The sequence below is a fragment of the Sciurus carolinensis genome, chromosome 3 (assembly GCF_902686445.1).
Source record: "Sciurus carolinensis chromosome 3, mSciCar1.2, whole genome shotgun sequence".
Lineage (NCBI taxonomy): Eukaryota > Metazoa > Chordata > Mammalia > Rodentia > Sciuridae > Sciurus > Sciurus carolinensis.
The window spans coordinates 51,969,107-51,993,631 of NC_062215.1; the positions used below are offsets into that span (position 1 = coordinate 51,969,107).

Genomic DNA, 24,525 nt, shown 5'->3' on the forward strand with positions numbered 1-24,525 from the left:
TCAGAGAAAATATGTAACAGTCTATATCATATTGTATATAAGGAAACCTAAAGAGAGGTCTACTGTTTTACTCAAAGTCACAGCTAGTAGATAACAGAACAAGGCCTAGAAGCCAGGTTTTCTGTTTCCAAGATTCCCATATGAAGCCAGGAGAGTATTACGGAATAAATACCTTGCCATAGTCAATGACTGGCAACTCAGTACTGGGGAAAAGATCTTGCACGATGGCATTGAACAGCGGAACATCAACTGAAGTAAGCTTGGCAATATTCATATCTCTCATTGAGAGCAGCAGAACCTGGATGGGAAAAGACAGAGACTCAGGCATGAGGAGAGAGTTCCTAGGTTCTTATGAGGTACTTCTTCAAAGGGCTCAGAGGTAGAGACTAAGAATAATGGATACACCAGAGTTAGTCCTTAGCAACATAACAGGTAGAACTCAAGCAACACAGGGTATAAGGCGCAAGGATGGGAATCTCAATTAGGGGCAAGAAAGGGTCTGAAAAACATTACTGAAGACACACAAGACCAGTGGCAATAGAAATTAAGGTCCAAGGACCATGTCCTTGGTCTACCTCTTCATCAGCCAGTTCTGGCTGTAGGCGACGCTTCTTGCCAGCATAGCGCAGGAGGGAGGTGAGGGCCCGGAGGCCAAAGTCATAGTGGTCCTGTCTGGAGAGTTGCTGTACAGCCAGTGAGTAGAGTGTGTACACCTTCTTGGCCAGAACCTGGGAACCAAACAGAGGAGAAAACAACCCATCTCCCCACAAACCCCTCTCTTCGTCTAGGAACAGTTACAGATACCAGAAGCTAGATCAGTGACTTGAAGCACCTTGGAGGTGTTATGTGGACAGTTCTGATGGGAAAATCCTATGAATCATCCTATTATCAGTTAGTGACATAGTGGAGGGGAGACCTGTCTCCTCTGAATTCTTCTGCCTTCACATCCTACCGACAATAGTCTAAGTTCCTTGTAGGATAAGTTGATTGTGAGGGCTTCAGGGGGATCCTCTGTCCAGGGAATAATTATGAAAGGGAAATAAAATAACTGGGGAAAAAAAGGGATTCTAGGGATACCTTGCAGTTTCCAAAGCCCTCTCCAAAAAGAATGATCTCTGCAATAAGTGTAGAATCAGGCACCACCATGGCAATTGGACGAAACATGGACTTAAGATTTTCAGGAAGCTCTGTGCGGCCAGCATAGCCTGGAAAATAATTCCACTTATTTAGAATCCCCGTATTTCCTTATTTTTACTTGCCTCCCCAAAACCCACTTCATAATCAATTCCATTTTTCCCAACCCTAGCTCTATCCCTAACTTTCTCCCCAACTCCAACTCTAAGATCACAGCCCTGAATCTTCCCATTGGACTTTGACCTTCTTTCCTCTCTGTCCTTTCCTTACTTCCTGCATGGCCCTGTTTCAAATTGAAATTACAGAGCTGCTGATTTCCCATCTCTCCAAGTTCTATGTAGCTCACATAGAAATCACAACCATTTCTCTGATTCTTCTCAGAACTTCAACCCTTTCCTATGCCTGTTCTTTCCTAGACCCTCTCCAAGAGCTGTTCCTATAGGACAGTAATGAGAGACTCCAGGCCTTGCACTTTAGGAGATTCTGCCATCCTACAAAAGGGATGGCAGGTAGACCAGAACTCTGGGAATTAGTCCAATGGGAGAAGATAGGTTACATGTAGACACATAAGTGGTTATTGATCCCATTAGAGAGAATAGTAAGACTGTTCCTTCTTCCAGAAAATTATATGTTTACCCTTCTCTTGCCCTTTATAGTCTTTAGCCTGGCAAGCACTCTAGCACCAAGCTACATCCCCAGTCTCACTCTTTAGCCAGATTTCCCCTTGGTTAAATAGAAGGGGAAATAGGAGGTACACAGTTATTTGCCCTGGACACCCACAGCTCTCCTGCCCCATTCCCAGAAGTTCCATCTACTCCCTAACACCTACCAGGATTCATGGTAATGAAGATTCCACAGGACCACACTAGATTTATTTCAAAGCCTTCAAAATGGAAACGAGTAAGGTTGGCAGCCAAGGCAGTTAGGATGGACAGGATCTGCTGGGCCACCACTGACAGTACCTCAATGTTGATTCGATTAAACTCATCAAAGCAGCCCCAGGCTCCAGTCTATAGAGGGAGGGAGGCAAAGTCACTGGGAGCAAGAGCGGTTCCCCAGGATACTAGAAAGAATAACTAACATACTCTTCCTTAAAATGTTCAGTAGGTGAAGTGGCTCCAAAATCGGGGATGCCAGAGGGCACCAGAGTAGCATTGTCATGGCTTCTGGACAGATATTTCCCTCTGACAGGATGGCCTGGGTCACAAAGAGTTTGGGGCAGGGAACTTGTGTGCTTTGAGTTCTACTGTGTGGCAGACAGTTTCTGTGTATGATCTTCTTTAATATTTACATAATCTTTTGATTTTGTAAATAAACAACATGAAACTCAGGGAGGTACAAGTTCTTCTCAAATTTTTAGAATTATCTCAGGTGATACAATGATGGAAGCTACAAAACACTGAAACAGAATTGGATTTCAGGAGATTTTTCTGATACTAAAAGATGTGGAAGGGACAGGTTGGCAGGTACTGACCTGGGCCAGGCCTGAGTACATTCGGCCCATGGACTTGTAATCCAGGCCCTCAGAGCAGTTGACCACAATGACATAAAAGCCAAGGGCCTTGCCAAGGTCCTTGACAGTCTCTGTCTTTCCAGTTCCAGCTGGACCTTTGGGGGAGCCCCCTCGATGTAGATGCAATGCCGTGGTCAGTGTCATGTAACACCTGGGAATTAAGGACAGGACTCGGTAAGACTCCTAAAAGTCTCTCTCAACTCCACACCCCCACCCCAACCACCTCTTTCCTCCCTGACAGCAGACCTGTCTGTCAGTGGGGTGATGACCAACCGGCCAGAGTTTCCCAGGTACTCATAACCATACTGAAACTGTGTGTTGGTCTGACGGATCATACAGTCATCAAGATCCTGGGAAAGAGGTCAGAACAAGATGGAAGTTGACTGGTAGGAAGAGGGAGAGCTGTGGAAATGGATCCCAGAGGGCAGGGGGTTGCAGGTAGAAGATTAGAAGTTCCACTTTAGAGCTAGAAATAGGGATTTATTTATTTTATTATTATTATTCTTAGTAGTAGTAGTAGTAGTAGTAGTAATACCAGGAATTGAACCCAGGGTTACTTAACCACTGAGCCACATCCCCAGCCCCCATTATGTTTTTTTTATTTTGAGACAGAGTCTCGCTAAGTTGTTCAAGGCCTCACTAAATTGCTGAGGCTGGCTCTAACTGCTGCCTCAGCCTTCCAGCTCACTGGGGTTATAGGTGAACACCACCATGCCCAGCGTAGGAGGGACTGGTTTATGACCAAGATGAAAAATGGGCTTCAGATTGCATGTCCACCCTGATCCATGGCGGCTGCCTGGAGTCTAAGTCCCAATTAAGTGACACTTGTGGGTACTGCCTGGAAACAATTATTAACCACTCCTGAATTAGGAGGTGAAACTCAATTAAGAACTGGAGTAGGGCACTATGAGAAGACTAAGGGTTGGGTTAGGATGTTATTGCATTTAGGGAACATGATTTTAATTAATTAACATAATTTTAATTAAGGGAATAAGATCAGTTTTAGGATACCTTCTCCCAGTAGAACCGAAGTTGGCTGAGCCAGTCAAAGGCATTGACATCCATGAGGCCACTTTTATAAAGCTTCTCCAACACATCCCGGGCATGAATTTCTATTGTCACCAGAGCCACAATTTTAAGCCTCAGGATCTTGGTCAAGTTCCCCCTGATGGCTTCTGAATATTTATTTAGTATTGACACCTGTGGAATGAAGAAGCAGGGAAGAACAGACTCAGCAAGGCCCCCAAGCCAAATCACATCTCATCCCAATTTAACACTACCTTCAACCCCAAAGCTGATCCCACCTGAGGTAACATCCACATGGGAAAATCTAATTCTGGTCCACACCAAACTCTCCTCACTGGAATTCTGTCACAAAACACCCTCGATCTGATCCTTTTGCACCAACTCATCTTTAATTTTTTTTTATAATTTTCACTCTAGTTAATCACCTCCCTCCCAGCAATTCCAACTCCAGACCTATCCCATACTTGAAGAGCTCCCCACCTGTTTCTTCTTCATGACCTTGAGGATTTTCTTATCTCCCCGCTCCTTAGCTGTCAGCAGGCACTTGGTGACATCAGCTGTCCACTGGATCTGACTGGCAGTAATCACCATCTGAGCAGGTACAAAAGCCAATTCTAAGGCTCTCCTCTTGGCCACCCACACAGCACAGCTCCTGAGTTCCAGTCTCTTCCTGGAGTAGAGACTTCCAGGACTAGGTTCTCACCATGCCTTTTCTGTTCTAAATGATGGGGCATGTGTCTCAGGTCAGGAACTACAGGTCCAGCATGGAGGATACACCCCCACAGCCCAGAAAGTAGGGCAAGAAACCTGTTTTGTGTATCTTGAGAATCTGTTTTTCTGCTTGTTGCTCCTAGTTAGCTCCATCATCTTGTTCCCCATTTCTGTTGACCACAGCTTACCTGCCCAGCCCATTCCTTCACCCATTTGTCCCTTTTATTGAGGAACTTCTTAAGGGCCATGCGGCAGTTCCGGAGAAGGTCCCGCAGAGTCACCCTCATGGTCCGTTCCACATCACCTAGCCAAGACTGGGGAGAGGTGAAAGAACAGTATGGTGTGGCTTCAGGGTCAGAGGCAAGACTCCCCAAAGGGAAGGTACTTAGGAAATAGAACTCCAAGGCTTAGGAACCAGGATGAAAGCAAGACCTGGGCAACATCTGGCTTGGGTCACCAAGAAAAATGGAGGCCAGGGTGCAGAGTATCTGATTTCAAAAGGAATCTTAGGTTTAAGGCAGAGGTTATAGTTGATAGGAATGGTGGGTGGGAGGGAAATAAGTCACTGAAAAAGCAACTAACATCCATTTTTTCATGGAGATGTTCTCTCATTATGGAACCAAACAGACTTTCTAATAGGAAGAAGAATCTACTTGGTTCTTAGACTCTCAGCACCACTCACCTCCACAGCCCCTTCTAAGAGTACTGAGTGGAGAAAATCAACATATTCACCATCACCCGAGAACATTCCCACAGCTTCCCATTTGCTGCTGGCCCCCACAACCTGTAGAAAAGAGAAGCTTTTAATAGACCGGCCTGCCCTCTTGATATCTGCCTACTAGTATTGGGGTCTTTTTAAAAAAAAAAATTTAATATTTTTTAGATGTTGACGGACCTTTATTTTATTCTTTTATTCATTTATTTATATGTGGTGCTGAGAATTGAAACCAGTGCCTCACACATGGTAGGCAAGTGCTCTACCACTGAACCACAACCCCAGCTCCATATTTGGGTCTTTTGAGGGTAATTTCTTCTCGTCACCCCTCCTCTCAATATTACCAATTCTAAAAAGTTCAGCACTGTGACAATCTAGAGTCATTAATTAATATCACTCCTGTTGGAAGGGCATGGTTCCCTCCAAAACCTTGGACATCTTGACATCACTATCCCTTCCCTGCCCTCCATTCCATCATGGCCAACTCTACTGACCTTCTGAATTTTCAGTGATTTGATGTTGTCAAAGCATTTTTTGAGATGTGGCTGTACAGCCTCTGGGTTGCGAGACTGGCCCAGAATCTCCAGGAGATCATCATTGGATAAGAAGTAGAAGCGGGGGAAAATATGGCGCTTGGTCTCTAAATACATGTCCAGAGACTTCTGAATGTCCTCCAAGATTGTGTTCATTTCTATCAATTTGTCCAGGAGACCTGGGAAGAAGAGCAGTGAATGACATTTGGTAGTCTTTTTACCACTGTCCTGAGTAGATCTAGAGTGTACAATTCTATTTTCTTTGCCAGATCTTGAATGTTAGGTTACAGATCACCATAAGGGTTTTTGGAAGCAGAGAAATATCCCCAATCCCTTTGTCACGTTTAGCCCATTCTCATCATTAATTCATTTTTAAGTATTCATTACACACTATTATATGTGCTATAGTTTATACATTAGTTATGCATCATATGTGATTTCATAATTTAACTGTCTCATCGGTCTTTGGAATGAATGTCCTAATCCACCTAAGAACTTGGGACTCCATGGGTCAACCCAACATCTTCTAAAAATTAGAGATTATTCTCCATTTACATAATCTAACAAGTTAAATCAATCAAATCTAAAAATCTATCACTTGCATATAGCGAAAAAAGTATGTAACCACTGAGGTTGCCAGTGTCCTTCATGACATAGTAAAAAGGGCACTAGACTGGAAGACAGAAGACTGCCACTCTAATGGCAGTTTTTTTAACCTACTAGCATGTTAATTAACTTTGTTGAGTTTTAACTGTAAAACGGCTATAAAATCCATCTCAAAGAACAATTCAAGATATTAATAAAAAGTTTTCATATTTCTAGGTTCTGGGTCATCTGAACTTTTCTCCCAGCCTACATCCCTATCCCTTAGGTCTTGATTGGTTTTCCCATCTTCCCAGTTTCTAGCCTTCACAAGATGCTGTGAGTACAATGTCTACAAGATATTGGAGCCTTGAGAGACCACCTGAGTAACCCTGAAGACTATGTGGAGACTCAGTAGCCTTGGACCAGATGAATCTGTTTTGTGCATTAAACAGCGGGATTATTGTTTTTATAGCTTTGCTTATAAATTTTTCCAAAATATACTTATTAATATTTCAAATATCGTCAGTTGTTGACACTCACTTTGCATATTGTTGACTTATATTTTATCAGGATAATTAAAGTTATTTTTTTGGATGTGTATACTCAAGGCTCTTGGGAAAATGAAGACTAGCCCTAGGCAAAATAAAGAAATCCTCCATATGCCCTGCTAGAACTCTTCTTCTCAGGATACCTGTCATTTTAGGTGCTCATTGTCAACCTGACTCCCTGATTCTTTTTTTTTTTTTTTAATTTTTTTTTTTTTTTTAGTTGCTGATGGACCTTTATTTATATGTGGTGCTGAGGATTGAACTCAGTGCCTCACTCATGCTAGGCAAGCGTTCCACCACCGAGCCACAACCCCAGCCCAACTCCCTGATTCTTTACCCTAATTCACCCAGTGAGCCAGGCCTCAACTTGTGTACATCACTTCCCTCGATCTTTCTTCCCCAGTCCCTACCCCATCCCCATGTCTGCAATAAAGACTAGTTAATTTGATAAACTAAAACCAATGTAATAATAACAATAGTTAATAATAACCAAGGGCTTTCTAGGTGTTATTTAAGTCTACAAGTGCTTCATTTATTTTATCTCATTTGCCTACATCACCTTACCAAGTGTACTCACTGAATGAATCAGCTAGAGAAGAATGGTTCTCAATCAGGGCCACTGAGACACAATGCTGTTAATCAAACCCCAACTTTGTGCCAAAAACTACACTGGAACTGTTACACACTCCTTTATAATCCTTACAAAAACCCGGTGAGTCAGGCTTGGTGGCGCACACCTGTAATCCCAGCAGCTTCGGAGGCTGAGGCAGGAGGATCTCGAATCCAAAGCCAGCCTCAGCAATTTGGCAAGGCCCTGAGCAAGTCAGTGAGACCTTGACTCTAAATAAAATATTTTTTTAAAAAGGCTGGGGATGTGACTCAGTGGTTAAGTACCTCTGGGTTTAATTCCCAGTATTAAAAAAAAAAAAAAAAAAAAAAAAAAAAAAAAAAAAAAACCCCAGTAAGACCACTATCCTAACCTCCTCGGAACCATGAGGAAACTATAGTATGGAGGACGCAAGCTGCGCAAGAGTACATTTCAGATTTGAACACAAGGGTGTCTGATTCCATACCCCATACTCAATGCTCTTAACCACTATGTCGAACTCCATTCCCATACTTATTGCATTCAATTTACTAAACTCTTACTTAATGCTTAGAAGAGGCAATGGTGACAAGTAGTATTATAATAGTCAGGTACAAAGTCAGTCTTTCAATAAATAAAACATGAGGCCATATACATAGACCCAACTGAGGTTACATCCAGGCAAGAGGCCAGGGAGCTCTGACCTGGGTGGTGGGTGCTCCGGAGAGCATTATTGTCCTTGTTCATTCGGTCCATGATGGATTTCCAGTTGTTGTTGACCTGGTCAAACAAGGCTGATTCGTTGGGCAGCTGTTTGCGGATGTCCTCTCCTAGGAAGATATTCTGAGGGGCCATGGAATTGGGGTGAGAGTATGTTTCTCAGATGCTGTCCATACTCTGCTCCATGCTCCCAGACCAGGGACAATAACTGAGTAGAGGACACAGAGCATTAGGAACCGACAGGCAATATGCCCAAGTTCTAGAAGGGAAGTTGGGATTGGAAAGTCAGGTGGCTGGGTCCAAGAGGAAAAATGAAATGAAACTCTGGGAAGAATGAAGGCCTGTCAGGGAGGGACTCGAGGGTGAGAGGTAATAACTAAGGATTGTACTGCTGGGTCCTAGATGAAGAGTGAACTTGAGAGACAGACAAATGAAGTTGACAATGGGGCAGGCATCTAGGTCCTAAACACCTAGGAAGTAGAAAGTAGGAAGTAAGAAAAACTCAGGTCCTGACCTCTAGGTACATCCACTGACGCTGCACTGTGAGCACCATCTCAATAACCTCCAAAATGAGGGAGAGGCAGCGTTCCCAGTGGTCCACATCCTTCTCAAAGGACTTGACAAAACGTGATGCCTTCATGGTCGACAGAGCTACCTGGTTATCTTCCAGTGCCTGGAATACCTCTTCTGTACCTCTGGGCCACAAGGGGTCAAAGTCACAGTCCATGCCCATCTGCCAAACCTTGGTCCCCACTCCACAGCCCAGATCACATGGCCCTCCCCTCTCCTGTAGCCCTGGGTTCTTCTCTACCTGAGCCGGTGATGGCCCTTATCCTTGTATGGGACTATATCTAGCTGTGTTGTGTCCCAGGTCTTGGCAATGTTTTGTAATGCCTGTGAAGAGAAGTTGAGGGACAGAACAATCACTATATAGTCCCCAAGGGGAGGACTAGCTGGAAGGGTCCCGCAGATAAGGAACAGTTGGAAGCCTGTGGAAAATGAGAGAGGGTGGGGGAGGATTGAGTCATACCACTTCTATCGCCAGCTCTTTGGTTGCTGAAGCAGAGATTTCCGCAATTTTCTCCACATGCTGATCCATCCCAAGCGCCACAATCTGCTCTAAGGTGAAGCTTTCAGATTCCTGATCAAACTCCCGTTGGATCTCATCCCTGACCTGGTCCCAGTGCCTGAAGCCAAGAACAGGAAGTCTGACTGGGAGGCCAGACACTAGGGCCCACTGAAAGTGTCAACATAATCCCTGGGGCTGGAGGTGTGGCTCAAGTGAAAGCATTTGCCTAGTATGCTTGAGGCCCTGGGTTCCATCCCCACTGTGTGTGTGTGTGTGTGTGTGTGTGTGTGAGAGAGAGAGAGAGAGAGAGAGAGAAAGAGAGAAAAGAAAAAAGAAAATCACTCTTTGCTTCTGCCTGCTGGGACATTACGATTCTGGATATTTATTAATTCATGATTCAACAGATTTTACTAGACAGGTTCTAAGATGCAATCTTAGGCACCCTGAGGAATACAAAGATTGACACACCACCCTCCAGGAGTTGATTCTCTGGAGAGGAAATTGAGACAGGTGTGCACACAAAACGCTCAATAAATCATTTCAGGTTTACTATGAATCACAGGCTGAGATAAGTGCTTTATGTGAAACAGCATGTTTCTTACAACCACTCCATAAATTAGAAAGTATTACTAGTCCATTTTGGAAGCAGAAAAACTGAGACTTAGAGACTAAATAACTTAAGAAAATAAAGGGGTTATTAAGTCTAACCGCATCACACTTACAGGGGAAACATTGCCAAAAACATTATACTGGAGGCAATGCAAAAGAAGTAAAATTATTTTTCCAAAACAGATGAAATCAACCTTAGTGTCCATCAAGCAGATAAAGAAAATGTGGCAGAATATTATTCCACTTTTAACAAAAAGGAAATCCTGCCATTTGTAGCACCATGGATGAACCTGGAGGACTTCATGTGACGTGAAATAAGGCAGGCATAGGAAGGCAAATATTAGATGATCTTACTTATATATACAATCTAAAGAGGTCAAATCACAGAAGCAGAGTAGAATGGTGGCTCCTAGGGTTAGGGATGGGAGGAGGGTGGGGAGATGTTGGTCAATAGGTACAAAATTTCAATTAGACAGGAGGAACAAGTTCGAGGGATCTATTGCACAATATGATAAAGATAGTCAATAACAATGTATCATATGCTTGAAAACTCACTGAATAGATTTTAAATGTTCTCACCACCCACACAAAAAATAAGTACTTGAAGTAATTCATACATTAATTAGCTCAAGTTGGTTATTTCATAAAGTATACATATTTCAAGACATCAAGTTACACATTATAAATATAATGTAATTTTTGTCAATTAAAAAATAAATTTGGTGGTTGGGGGCATAGCTCAAGGGCAGAGTGTTTGCTGAGCATGTGTGAGGCCCTGCGTTCATCCCCAGCACCATGAAAAAGATAATAAAATGTTAAAAAAAAAAATTTAAAACAAACAAACAGATGTACATAAGAGGACGGAGGGAATGCTATGGTGGGGAGGACTGAAAGGAGATGGAGGTGGCCCAGGCCAGGCGGGCAGAGCAGTCGCCCTGGGAGCAGAGGAGCAGCCTCACCTGTCTCTGAGGGCAGGGTTCCGCAGGTCTGAGATGAGGGGCATGGTTCTTTTGAACTGCTCTATTTTGGAGCGAGTGGTTTCAATAACTTCCCAGTTTTTGTCCTGAAAAGAAGCAGGAAGCATTAGAAGACCCAATGAGCTTTTGGAGACCAGCTCCTTCCTCAGATGACCCATCTTTGACTCCCCATCCTGTCTCCATATACCTTATACTCTTTGGCTAGTTTTGTGAGTCGACGGAACAACCCATGGGCCATGGCCTCCATGGCCTCGGTCTGCAGGGTCAGGAACCGGCCGGTCTTCCACTGGCTCCAGTTCTCCTCCCAGTCCCGCGTGATCTCCCACACCTGCTGGAGCGCATCAAGCTCCTGCACAGCAGGCAGGAAGTTATTAGGCAAAGAGGCCCTGGCCCTGTTCCTCCCTGACAGTTGCTCCTTTGCTCCTCTCATTCTGTAGAGCTTGTCCCTCCAGGTATAACGCTGCCTCCCCAGTTCACAGTTTTTCCTCCATTCTCTTGCCTTAAGGGCTCATCAAATGATAAGCACATAAAAAGATCCTCAACATCATTAGACACTAGGGAAATGCAAATTAAAAATCTCAGTGAGATATACCACTTCACACCCATTAGGATGGCTAGAATCAAAAAAAAAAAAATTTTTTTTTGAAAGAAAAATAAGTGTTGGCAAGGATACAGAGAAAAAATAGGAACCCTAGTACAGTGCTAGTGGGAATATAAAACAGTGCAGCTGCTATGGAAAATAGCTTGGCAGTGCCTCAAACAGAGTCACCATATGATCCAGCAATTCTATTGCTGGGCTTACACCCACAAGAATTGGGAACAGGTGTTCATGCAACTACAACTACCCATGTTCATAGCAACACTACTCACTACAGCCGAAAGGCGGAAGCAACCCAAACAACCATCAACTGGTGAATGGAAGAACAAAATGTGGTAAATAAAAAGTGATGGAATATTACTCAGTTATAAAAAGGAATGGAGCACTGATACATGCTACAACATGGATAAAACTTGGAGATACTATGCCATGTGAAAGAAATCAAGAAGCAAAAGGCCACATGTGGTTCTATTTATCTGAAATGTCTAAAATAGGCAAATCCATATACATGGAAAATAGATTAGTAATTGACAAGGGCAGAGGAGAGAGGGATGGGAGTGACTGCTAAGATGTATGCAATCTCCTTTTGGGGTAATAGAAAGCCTGGGATCTAGACAGAAGCAATGGCTGCACAACATTGTGAATGCACTAAATGCCACTGGATTGTTCACTTTAAAATGGTTAATCTTGTGATGTGAATGCTGCCCCAATCTAAAACAACCACTCGTGAACTCATCTGCCTGGTCCCAGCTGTGTTTCTGAGGCCCTTGGGTACCATTCTCCAGTCCCTCGCTTCTCATCCCCAGTTCCCTCAGGAGCCTATCTCAGCAAGCCACCTTCTCCAGGTTCTGAAGGTCCTTGGAGGCTGGTTGCTCGATCTTGAAGATGCCCAGGTTGGAGCGGAGAGTGTTTTCTTCTTCCCGCATGGCCATCAGCATGGCCCGCATCTGTGCGATCTGATCCAGGGCAGCCACATATCCCACATTGCTGGTGAAGGGGCCTGGGGGAGTTCAAGGTGCAGCTCAGTTTCCCGCTCAAGTCCCTGCTACCCTGAAGGGATGGCCATGGCTCTCCTATCCCTTTGTAGGCAAATCTCACTTCTTACATGAGAGAGAAAGGATGGAGAGTAAGAGGGAATGGAGGCAGCCCTGAGAAAACGACAAATGTGGCCAGAGAATGAGAAACAGATGGAATATGGGCAGGTGACATAAGAACACTGGAGATGTGAGCTGGGCTGCTGCCTTCCAACCAAAAACCAGTGACAACAAGGTGAGCTCATCTTCTTCCCTGCCCAGGACTCTCCTCCTCCCATTCTGTTCTCTCCTTTCCAGGACACAGACTTTGAACACTGAGTGTCAAAACAAAGGCTAAAGAAGGGGTGAGTGCTGGGGTTGTAGCTCAGGGGCAGAGCGCTTGCCTAGCACTATGAGGCACTGGGTTTGAGCCTCAGCACCACTTAAAAATAAACAAAGTTATGAAAATAAGAGAAGAAGAAGAGGGGGAGGGGGGAACAAGGAGTACCTTTGAATTCAAAATCTTCCAGAAGATTGTGTGCTTTCTTCTTGAAATCATCAGCAGAGTGAATAAGGCCTGTCTTGAATTTATCCTTGTGTCTCTTGAGCATTTGTTCACTTTCCATCAAAGTTTGTTGGAAAGCAACCCATTCCCCATTCAGACTGTCCAGCATCTCCAGTACCTGGGTACATCAGAGAGAGGAGGAGGAGCCATGAACAGGAGGACTGTGCTTCTCACAAATGCTTTGTTGTTGTTGTTGTTGGATGGAGCTCAGGGCCTTGTGCTCTACCATTAAGATCCACCCCAGACCTTCACTAATGTTTTCAGGATCTCTTTTCTGATCCTCTACACCAGAGTTCATGGACAAGTTTTTTGGGGGGAGATGGGGTCTCACTGTGTTGCCCATGCTGGTCTTGAACTTCTGGGCTCAAAGGATCCTCCCAACTCAGCCTGAGTAGCTAGGATTACAGGCTCATTTCCCCAAATGCAGCTCATGGATGAGTTTCACATGGGCAATGAAGCCCCAAGAAATCAAGTAGGGAGTTGGTGGGCCTACACACTGAACAGAAATACCATTTGAGTTAGCTTCATTCTAAGGGGTTGAATCTTGAGTCTCTTCCTCTTTTCACTTCTTTGTGCTGCCCCCTGAGCACCACAGTCCCCCCACAACCTGCTGCCACTGGTATGGATCCAACTTGGGTGCACCGAAGAACTGCTGGAACTCACACTGTCTGGAACCGGCACCTCGTACTTTTCCAGAATGGTAAATTGCTCGTGGATGGGAGGTATCTGGCTCTCTGTGTTGGACAAATCATGCTGCAGGGTATCCATGAGCTGCAGACTGACCCCCAGTTCCTCCAGCGTCTGGGGAGGGCGGCTGATTCTAAAGGCCAGCAAGGAGAGCAGCATAAGCAGAAAGCCCAAGGCCCCTCCTGCCCGGACCTCACACCGCGGGAGCCCGCCCTACTTCTCTGCATTCTCCTTCAGGTAGGTGTGCAGCTCCAGCAGGCGCCCTGCTGCCATCTCCTTGAGCAGAGTTGTGAACTTATTCTGCCATTCATTGCAATGCTGCACCAGCGAGAACTTAAGGTGTGAACAGTCCAGCAGCACGAACTGGATGTTGAGGACCGTCTCCTCCTTCTGCACATTGTTAGCCACTTCCGTGTAGCTGTAAGCACCCCAGATTTGCACTAGCATGTTTTCTTCCTTCACAGACATGCCCCCTGCCCCAACACTGGTTCAAGTTCTCATTTCCTTCCACCCAGACCGGTGCAGCACCGTTGGAGAATTCTCTTACTTCCAGGTGTCTCCTGGGCCAACCCATCCCCAGAAGACAGCTGTGACCACTACACCCACTACAACCCACTACACCCACTACAAGGGACTAGAGATGTAGCTGAGTGGTAGAGCACTGGCCTAGCATTCACAAGGACCTGGGTTTGATCCCCAGCACTGCAAAAAATAAAGCAAAACGCAACCACTGGCTATGAAATAGTGGTCACACTCCTTCCTCCGGCATCCAAGGTCTTAGAGTTGCATAGGTCTGGATTGAGCTCATGTTATACTGCCTTCTTGTTTTGTTTTAAGAGCCAGGATCTCAATATGTTACCCAGGCTGGCTTTGACCTTGTGGGCTCAAGTGATCTTCCTGCCTCTGCCTCCCAAGTAACTGAGACTACAGGGACCTGCCATTGTTTTGGGTTTTTGGTTTTTTTAACTATCCTGAATCTTAGTTTTTGCTTCTGTAACATAGTGATGATAACAGAACATACCCCATGAGGTTGTTTAGAGGATTGGCTGCTGCATATCAATTCTTTCACATACTTCCCATGCTTTAGACTTCTCACCCAGTGGGGAACGTGCTTGTGAGAGCTCAACTTTACCTCTGCTTGTGCTATTTCCTCCACATACAATGCCCTCCCATCTCGGCATACTGAAATCCTATCTGCCCTGTAAACAGCAAAGTCTTTCCTGATGCCAGCTGAAAATTCTTTCTTTCTGCTATAATATGGATTTTAAATGTCCCTCTGCCAAAGGTCCATATGTTAAAGGCTTAGGCCTCAGCTTGCAATTTTTTTTTTTTTTCCCAGCTTGCAATATTGAGAGAGGTGGAAACTTTAAGAGGTGGGTCCAAGCAGGAGGTCTTCTGGTCCCTTGAGCATATGCCCTTGAAGGTTTACAGCTTTCCTCCCGCCATGATGTGTCACCACAGGCCCAAAGCAATGAAATCTACTGGTGATGCGCTAAAACCTTCAAAACTGTGAGCCAAAACAAACCTTTTCTCTTTATAAGTTTATTTTCTCCAGCATTTGTTACAGTAACAGAAAGCTATCACAACTTCCATTGACCTGCCCTGGTACTTGTCATTGTGTGCATCACATTGAAGCTTATGCAACCATAACTAGTCCATTTGCACAGTTCCTTCAAGTTTACAAAGTGTTCTCACATATATTTAATGATCTCAAAATGCCCTAAGGTAGGTAACATAATATCTATTTCATGGGAAACTGAGGCCCAGAGCACATAAGAAATCCACTTAAGATTGCACTGCTAGTAAGTGGTAGAGCTTGGATCCCAGACTTCTCAAAACAGCACAACCATCAATGACAATTTTATCTTCCTCACTATACTACAGTCCTTGGGGGCAAAGAACTTGTTCATTTTTTTATTATTATTCATGGCCCACAGGATAATCATGTTTGTTGAATGAATGAATGACCAGGAAGCCATGACAAGATGGCAGTTAAGATTAGAATTTAAGAATCTCTTCAATCTAATTTTAATCTGTCTTCTTAGAATGAAAGTACACCTCCTTTCATCTTTCAGATCTCTAGCACTTCTTTTTTCCTGACAGAACCCTATGGTCCTCCCCTAAACAACTGCTTTTCCTAAATCTCATCCAGCGCTTTCCAGATCTCTACCCTTGAGAAACAAAGGTTCCAATGCCCTCAGCAGGTTCTTTTCCTATAGTTGAGGACACACAGTGCTCGCATCTGTCCTCTCCAGCTCCTTTCCCTAGTTTCTGGGTTCTGTCCTCCTCCAATTAATTCTATACCTCTTCCAGACACTTGCATCCCACCTTCTCCACTCACCGGGCAATGTCAGCATCAAAAGAAGAGACAGGGGGGTTAAGGCGCTGGTAACGACGAATAAAGGAGTCCTTGTTGATCTCCCAGATTTCCCGATACATATCCCAGGTCTTGAGGTAGTTTTGCAGCAGACTGGCATTGTTAGTCATGCCACTGCTAATCTGGGCTTGGATCTTCTTGATATCCTCATCTCGCTCTTGAAAGGATCCAGAAAGATGCTTCTCATTGATATCCACCCCAGCCCAAGTTCCAGCCTAGCCCTGGGCACTGCCCTGGACCTTCCACTGCAACACCAAAGAAGTGCTGCTCAAACATGACAATTATAGAACAACATAGGAGGCAGAAAGTGAAAGTGTGATTCTTGGTGTTTCCTCTGCAAAATTAGAGATCTCTCCTGTAGGGATCTAGGTCTCTTCTAGCCAAGTTACAGTCTCAGACTTGCCTTTGCTCATCTCCCACCCAATTTCCAAACCTCATGAGCATCAGTCACTTAATCTCTCCACCATCCCACCCCTGATTCCTTCCCTAATCTGGCCTCCTAACTGGATTTCTCATGGGCCAAGAAGATAACTGGCCCAATAGGTCTGCAGACATCCCTGATCTCTCCTCCATTCAGTCCTTAGCCTCTGACAGTTCCACACTTCACATTCTCCCTAGTGCTCACTCACCCACAATTGTATGGATGGGATCCCGGTGAAATTTGCGCTTGGAGAGGATTTCAGGAAGGTGGCGGAAGACAGAGATAGTAGAAAAGAGATGGTTGCCAATGTCATTAACCACACCTGCCAAAGTCTGCAGAGTAGGTGAGAATTCCACCTGTGGGGAGAACAGCAGAGAGGGCCTTAGCACAGCTTAGGGAGGAGACAAGCCTCAAGACTGGTAAGGCATGGATAAAGAAAATGCAGGAAATGAATGGAACATGAGAACATATGGTAAATGAAATGTCAAACTCAGAAAGTCAAGGGTCATATTTTCGAAATGTCAAACTCAGAAAGTCAAGGGTCATATTTTCTCTCATATGTAGAAGAAGCTAGAGAAGAAAAAAAAATGTTGAGTCAGAGGATCTCATGAAAATCGAAGGGAGATCCATAGAGTAGAGGAAAGTGACAAGGGAAGATAGGGAGGGGGAAATACTAGGGAGTGATATTGGTGATGTTGGCCAAATTATATGGTTATATTGTATGAATGTACAAATATGTAACAACAAATCTCACAAAATAATGCACCAATAAAAAATATGGAATTAAAAAAAAAAAAAGACTGGTAAGGCTGAACACCTCAGAATCAGGCACAGTGGTCATAGAAGAAAGTCAAGGCCAAGGACCAAGTTTAGGAATTGAGGGAAACTGATAAATAAGGTGTGATAGCTTTGGTATGTTGGTGCAGTAGTCCCTACCTTTGCCACACCTCCCTGCACATCATTCTGCAAAATGACAAGGACTCGGAAAAGTGGGTTCGGAGAGGTCTTCCCATCCCCGTTGATGGCCTTTGATAGTTCCAGCAGTGACCACTTCACGTTCAGGCGCAGAGCATCCTCCATCATGTGGTCCAGCCGGATGGTGTACAGCATCCACTGCTGCTGAATCTGGTGGGAAAAGAGCCAAGAGTAAGAGAACCCCTCAGGGGATACAGGGAAAATTATGGGTAATGAGAACCAGCCAACAGGGAAGGGAACAGGAGCTTAGATAAAAAGGCAGGATGCTAAGTTCTGTAGGAAGATGTTTGAAAGATTAAAAGCTGGCTGAATGCAGGACTAGAGTAAGATGTTTGAGAAACACCGTTAAAAATAATGGGGAAGGTGAGGACAAAAAAATGGTCCAATGAGACTGGGGGACTGTGGTTTTTTAAAACCACAAAACCTGAGCCATAGGAGCCTACCTCAGGGCCATCATTCTTGAAGACTTCATAGGAGTTCATCATGATGGCCACCACATCCTCATGCAGGCTCATCAATTTCTCCTGTACAGCTGCCCGGTGTTCTTTTTGGTCCTCCTCAAATTCCAGGTCCCTGTACACCCGTTTGCCACTAATGCGAACCAGCAATGTCTCTGACATCTCTTGGGCCCGCCAGCCAATGGTCAGAGTAGAGGCCTTGAAGTCATTCACAATCATCTGCACCTGGAGTCAGACCCCACCCATGGTTTGTAGATGGCCACTTTCTGTGAACTAACTGAACTGCCCCAGCACCTTGGATACTTGTGTACACCTCCTGCTGGGGAGATTCAGCTGGGTAAGAGACCCTCTGGTCCTGATTCTACCCTTTCACCGGTGGTCCAGCTAGAATTGCTGACACAAGAAAGTACTTTCCTAAGCACACTTAATTTCTTTTACAGTACTCTCAGGTGTCTCCAACATTACCCAAGACTCAGGTATTGATTACCACGCACCAGCCTTTCTCTCTCAATCTTGCAGACCTTTGGGTCTCCCAGTCATGGCTTACCTTGCTGGCATGTATGCGGCACTCTGTGATGAAGAAAGCACTGGCCCCCTTTAAGGCCCAATGCAACTTCTTGAGGCCAGGGTGAATCTTCTTATCCAGGAATCGAATACGCTCTTTGAACAGGGCCTGCTCATCTTCAGACAGCATGGCAATAATCCTGCATATCAAAGAGGACTGGTAGCTGGTGGGGACAAGTTCTGAAGACCTCTTCTCCACACCTGAAAACTTGGTGGAGAAATCTGAAAGTGCAATTCTAGACTAGTGTTTTCCAAAGAAACTTTCTGTGGTGATGGAAATGTTCTATGATGTGTGCTGTTCAATACTGTAGCCACTAGTCACATGTGACTATGGAACCCTTGAAATGTGGCCTGTGGCAATAAGTACCTGAAATTTATTCATTTGTATTTATTTGTTTATTTATGGTGCCAGAGATTGAACCCAGGTCCTCGTTCATGCTAGGCAGGTACTCTTTACCACTGACCCACATCACCCATGACTTTTTTGTTTTAATTAATTAACTTAAATGGAAATAACCTCATGCTGCTAGAGGCTCCCATACTGGATGTGGTGGTTCTAGACACTCAAATAAGATGCCTTGTTCCATCCCCCTAGACTTTCACTGGACTGAGATACCTTCTATGGTCTGAATAATTAACCCCCAAAATTCATATGTTGAAATCCTCATTCCCAAGATGATGGTATTAGGCAGTGGGGCCTTTGGGAGATGACTGAGTAATAAGGGTAAAGCATGCTCAAATGGAATCAGTCCCCTGATAGAGAAGGCCTAATAAAGCTCTCATCTCCTTCTACCATATAAGGACACAGTGAGAAGGTAACCATCTATGAACCAGGAAATAGGCCCTTATCAGACACTGGATCTGCCTGAACCATGATCTTGGACTTCCCAGGCTCCAGAACTATGAGCAATAAATTTCTGTTGTTTATAAGCCACCCTGTCTATGGTATTTTGTTATAGCTACCTGGACTTACTAAGACAGTATCTGACCCAGGACAAAGTCTCACTCCAGAGATGGGTAGCAGAGGTCCAGAGACCAAGGGGACAGGGGTAGGATGAGAACAGCATGGCCTTGGTTCAATGAACCTGATGTCATTCTGTGTCCATAATCCCAGGATGGCTCAGTTTCATTCTTAGAGAAAAGCCCTGTGGGGTGGGAAGGGATGTGATTGTTTTTGCTCTCTTCCCTACAACTGGAAGTCAGAACTACAAAGTACAGGAATAATTATGGGACCATAAGAGAGAACATAGGGAAACGTGTGTATGGGACAGACAAAATGTAAAAGACAGAAACTGTAGGGAAGGGACAACATCATGGGGCAGAGAAGCAAAGAGGAGGAATAAAATAACATCTAGAAGGGCTGCAGTGAGGCCCAGAGCCCTACCTGTTGTAGTCTCGAGCAACAAGTAGCAGATTCTCCCGCAGAATGCGCAGGTCCTCAGCACGTTCAGCCACGCTCACCACGTAATGGGGTATCTCAAACAGCAGCCGCTCCCAGTAGTCAATCTCCACAAAGAGAATCAGAAGGGTCCTTGAGACCAAGGAAAAAGCAAAGTGGTTGAGGAGACTGCTCAAGGAGACAAACTGGAACCCACAGTGGGACAAGGGCTTGGGGCTGGGAAGCACAAAAGAATAGAGTCAGGAAATGAAGTGGAACTTTCAATCGGACACAGTTACATTGCTCTTTCCTCAAAATATTAGAACAACAGTAAAGGGGATTTCCATGTGTCAAAGGTATAGCCCACTGGCGTGAGTAGATGAAAATTAAGGAGTTCTGGAAGTTGAAAAAGCTGATGGCTAAGGAGCAAAAGGGGAATCATAAGCCAGCAGTGGGGACAACTGAGAAGCCACTTGGCTTTCTAAGGGCCAGGGGCTGGTGACTTCAAGGAAATCTCTAGAAGAAGGGTTGAAGTTGGGACTCAAACAAGAGGACCAGTGGAAAGTTGAGGAAACAGTTCTTTCCATGTCTCTTCCCTACTCTGCACAGTAAAGAGGTGCCCTCCCCTCACCCAGCAAGGTACTGAAGTTTTATTGTCTGGCAAAGGCAATACAGAGACACACAGGGGGCCTTTGACTTGGGGGCCCCAGGCTGAGTTGAAGGAGAAAGTAAGCTACTGAAAGCAGGGGGTGTTACCTACTGAACATTAAGACCCCAGCCTTCTTTCCCACCCAGAAACCCACACTCTGGCAGCAGGACCTATGTTTCCAAGAACAGTTTGGAAGACTCTTTTCTGTGGTCTCTGACCAGCCTAATGGAAAAAGTCTAAGGATGCTGACCTTGAGAGTCACCCTGAAAACAGCATACCCAGATGATTCCACAGTGAGGTTCACAGTTGACAAGCCCCTACCTGCTTCTCACCAGAGCTTCCAATTGCTTGCAATTCCCTTCCTTAAGAATGAACACAACATCGAGGATCACAAGATATTAGTTTTCTGCCTTTCTTAGCATTAATGGTAGAAGCCAAAACAAACAAACTAGAAGGGAACAAGAGGACTGCTCAACTCAAATAAGAAAAGCCAACAAGATTGTCACCAACATCCTCAGAGAAATGAGAAACACAAAAGAGCATCCATGAAACAAGAATATGATGCTACAAAACAGAACTCTAAAAGAACTCTTGGAAGTTAGAAATAATAGTCGAAACATTTAAAAATCAAAAGAACATCAGGCATGATGGTACACACCTATAATCCCAGTAAATCACTGGGGAGGCTGAAACAGGAGAATCAAAAGTTCAAGGCCAGCCTCAGCAATTTAGTGAGACCCTGACTCCAAATTAAATAAAAAGGGCTGGGATGTAGCTCAGTATTAGCATGTGTGAAGCCCTGGAATCAATCCCAAGTACAGAAAAAAAAATTGAAAGACATAAAACAAAGTTGACAGAAATCTCTCAGAAGGTAGGGAAAAAGAGAGGGGAAGGGAGAGAGGATTTTCTGTGGAAAAAAGAATAGGAAACATTCCATTAATAATTTTTTATGTACTAGAATGATTGTGTTTTGGGAATACTGGGTTGAATATTAAAATTAATTTTATTTCTTTTCCCCTTATTAAATGGCATACCAGAACATTTTAAACTGCATATGCATCCTAAGCACCCTGAATTTTCTCACATTCGGTTAATTTCTCCTCCTTCCTACTTCAGCCACCACTACCCTGCCCCATCCTGGAACTCATTCACAGCTCCTCCACATCTAAGATACCCATGCACACAACCTCAGTCCAAATGCATCCTCCTCCCTCCCATTCCAGAACTTTCCTCAAGTTTTCCTAATCCATGGGTTCTCTGGCCTCATGGGACCTTGAGGCGCCAGGCCCCAGGCCCTCCCATCTTCACTTCTTCCTCTACAGCCCCAGCTGTCTTTCATTTTGTTATTTATCTAATTATTTATTGGTGCCAATGATTGAACCCAGGGTCTCATAAATTCTAAGCACACATTTCCTCCACACCCCAACCCTTGCCCTTTATTTTAACCATTCTCTTGCCAATCTTCACTCATTTGTCTCATTGTTTAGTCTAAACCACCTAACATAAACCCCAATACTGGTGAAATCCACTGACCTTCACACTGAACCCTGTGAAGGCAGTTGAGTAGCACTGGAGAAAGTTGCAAGACCACACAGACTAGCTCACTGCCCTCTCAAGGTCCCCCTCCCACCCAGCTCCCCAAGCTGTTATCCCTGTGTCTCCTGCTCTGCTCTGCCTCTTGCTCTCTCAAGGGACTATTTGCAAACCCTTTCCCCTCTTCTCAAAGTATCGCACTCCCTGCCCGCAGAGAGATAAGACACAGGCCTGGTTCTTTTGAGCTCTTTATTTTGCGCGCTTCTTCCTCATAGTTCTTTCTTTGTTCTCCTTCTTTGTGGAACTTACACTCCAATATATACAGTACTTGTAACCAATCAGCATTTTCGCACGAGGGGAGAGCATTAACAGATACAGGCAGCGAAGGCAGGCATATAGTGGACCTGTACTGTCCATCAGGGAACTTAGCCAATCCCTGGAACTTCCTCAAAATAATGTCAGTTGTTTGTGCAAAAGTTAACTGCTCTGGCTCACTGCCAGGCGCCATCTTAGCCTTGCCACACCTAGGGCCAGGGGTCCGGCCGAAACCCCGACAGTTCCCCCTTTTCTCTTTTAAAAAGAAAAGGAAAGCTCGGGACCGTGCCTGTCTTAGGCGGAGTGGTCAACCACCGTCCTTACCCGTCATTGGATAACTGTAGAGCATGCTACAGCTCCTGTCTTAGGTCGGTACAGTGGTCACCTCCTTCCTTACCCGTCTGGCTAGCGATCCAGCCTCGTGAGCCATACTTGTGGGGAACTGCCGGCCTCTAGGGCAGCCATGGCCTGATGGAAAATGATACGATCTCTAGCTTGATCTCGGCGCATGCGCATGATAAAGCGTGTGAGGAAGACAACAGCAACAACCATGAACATACAAAAGGCTCCCATACCTGCCCATTGTTTTACAAAACTGAAAGAAGAGGATAGCCAACTTAGCACTTCGGACATAGGGGCTACATTAACTCTAGTAGCATTGAGACTAACAATTTGAGATCTAAGAATAGCAGTAAGATTATCAAATGTATAAGACCAGTTTGTTTGTAGCTGAGCAGACAAGATTCTAGACAAGTTTGCTGCATAGCTAAGGTTATGGTAAGCTACAGGTGTAACGCACAGTCCCGTCAGACGATAAATACATCCCACGTTTAACAGTTCCTGTAGAATGTCCATTTGTTCTTGAAGTAAGTCCACTCGCTGGTTCATAAGGAGTATGCCTGCTGTTAGATGTTGGTTTAGGGTCTCTTTAGTCTGTAAGGCTGCAGCTATATTTTCGGTCAAGTGATTGACTGCTGTTGCTGTAGGTATGGCAGTTGCTAGTGCTGCTGTTGCAGAAACCACTATTGCAGTGACCATAGCCGCTGTGATGTCAGATTCTCTCCTGTTTCTTGATAGTAACACTGGCAATTTTGCATCTGTAACAGAGACTGGGACTGGTAGGAAGGTAGGAACACACATTAAGTCTGCCAGCAGGAACCTAGAAGCATTTTAGCACAAATCTAAAGTACAATTGAAAGAAGCAGTTGTTTTGTTACATAGTTGAACTGTTCCTCCTAAGAGACTAAAAAGAGGTAGTAAGTTAGTTTATTCCGTGGAAACACACAAACTGAGCCGTAGCTCCAGTAAAGCACCGAGTTACCCTTATTACCCAGAGTTAAAAAACCCCAAACAAAGAGACAAAGAGAAAGTTTATCTTTAGGGGACCTGAAGGTCTCCTCTATTCCCCCTTTTTGTTTTTAAAGAGCATTTTTGAGGGTGAGATGTGTATGTTCAATAATACCTTGTTTTTGTGGGTTATAAGGTACATCTGTGGTTAGAGTTATTTTAATTTTAGTGAGGAATTGGTTCTTACCAATTTTAGTTTTTAAAGAAAAATTTAGACTTTATAATGTAGTACAATCTTTAACAGTTGTTTAACCATAATTGTATAAACCCCTATTTTTAAGACAATTGTTTTAAAGAATAAAGCTTAAGAGACACAAAGTTAAGAATGAATTGGTGTTTTTAAGAAAACTTTGTTATTTTACCATGTCATTTTACCATATAGATTAAACTTTGGCTTATATCAGAACATTAGTATTTCACCTTAGGAAAAACCTTAAATAGCTTTAGCTGTTTTACATACACACCACCAACTTAGTTACACACAGACTTGTTGAAACTTGCCCTTTGTTACACACAGACTTTTTTATCCAGAAACATTTTCTTTTCCTTTTTATTAAATACATTTTTAAACCCAGAACCTTTTATTTTCTCTTCCCTATTTGTTGACCCCTTTTTGTTCACATTCTGAAACAACTCTTATGAAATTTCTGAATTTAGATAAATCACCCTATTTTAATAAGATTAAATATTTTGTTGTTTATAGTACTCTTAATTGAAACACAGTTGAAACTTTTGGGACCCTTTGTATATAGAATATCACTTGTTAGGACATAACTCTTAGTAACCTTGTTTCTAGTTTAGTGAGGACATAAAGTAATTGTAAACCCTTTTTATTTACCAACCTATGAAAACACCAATAATGTTTAAGTATGTTACCCCATGTAATTTAAGGAGTTAAAAGTACTTGATGTTATTTAAC

At 44.1% G+C, this 24,525-nt stretch overlaps 1 protein-coding gene across 10 annotated transcripts in view; it reads right to left on the minus strand.

Moving 5' to 3' along the window:
* Dnah2 (dynein axonemal heavy chain 2) overlaps positions 1 to 24,525 on the minus strand; it is a 110,433-nt gene that overhangs the window by 48,211 nt on the left and 37,697 nt on the right. For 9 of the 10 annotated variants that reach the window (XR_007107928.1, XR_007107929.1, XM_047547329.1 and 6 more), the window contains 27 exons: positions 19,769 to 19,915; positions 18,368 to 18,524; positions 17,806 to 18,045; positions 17,324 to 17,512; positions 16,596 to 16,743; positions 15,931 to 16,123; positions 13,807 to 14,007; positions 13,566 to 13,722; positions 12,846 to 13,020; positions 12,161 to 12,324; positions 10,914 to 11,075; positions 10,709 to 10,812; positions 9,102 to 9,258; positions 8,883 to 8,965; positions 8,586 to 8,766; positions 8,056 to 8,194; positions 5,594 to 5,811; positions 5,067 to 5,168; positions 4,573 to 4,698; positions 4,154 to 4,264; positions 3,659 to 3,847; positions 2,894 to 2,997; positions 2,609 to 2,798; positions 1,964 to 2,144; positions 1,078 to 1,205; positions 576 to 728; positions 173 to 298 (listed from right to left, as the gene is read on the minus strand). Coding sequence is in view for 8 of the 10 variants with exons in the window: in XM_047547329.1 (XP_047403285.1) it covers positions 173 to 298; positions 576 to 728; positions 1,078 to 1,205; positions 1,964 to 2,144; positions 2,609 to 2,798; positions 2,894 to 2,997; positions 3,659 to 3,847; positions 4,154 to 4,264; positions 4,573 to 4,698; positions 5,067 to 5,168; positions 5,594 to 5,811; positions 8,056 to 8,194; positions 8,586 to 8,766; positions 8,883 to 8,965; positions 9,102 to 9,258; positions 10,709 to 10,812; positions 10,914 to 11,075; positions 12,161 to 12,324; positions 12,846 to 13,020; positions 13,566 to 13,722; positions 13,807 to 14,007; positions 15,931 to 16,123; positions 16,596 to 16,743; positions 17,324 to 17,512; positions 17,806 to 18,045; positions 18,368 to 18,524; positions 19,769 to 19,915 (4,225 nt within the window). In the remaining 2 variants the exon portion in view is untranslated. The remainder of the gene's footprint in view (positions 1 to 172; positions 299 to 575; positions 729 to 1,077; positions 1,206 to 1,963; positions 2,145 to 2,608; positions 2,799 to 2,893; positions 2,998 to 3,658; positions 3,848 to 4,153; positions 4,265 to 4,572; positions 4,699 to 5,066; positions 5,169 to 5,593; positions 5,812 to 8,055; positions 8,195 to 8,585; positions 8,767 to 8,882; positions 8,966 to 9,101; positions 9,259 to 10,708; positions 10,813 to 10,913; positions 11,076 to 12,160; positions 12,325 to 12,845; positions 13,021 to 13,565; positions 13,723 to 13,806; positions 14,008 to 15,930; positions 16,124 to 16,595; positions 16,744 to 17,323; positions 17,513 to 17,805; positions 18,046 to 18,367; positions 18,525 to 19,768; positions 19,916 to 24,525) is intronic. The other variant, XM_047547328.1, reaches the window with a different exon arrangement.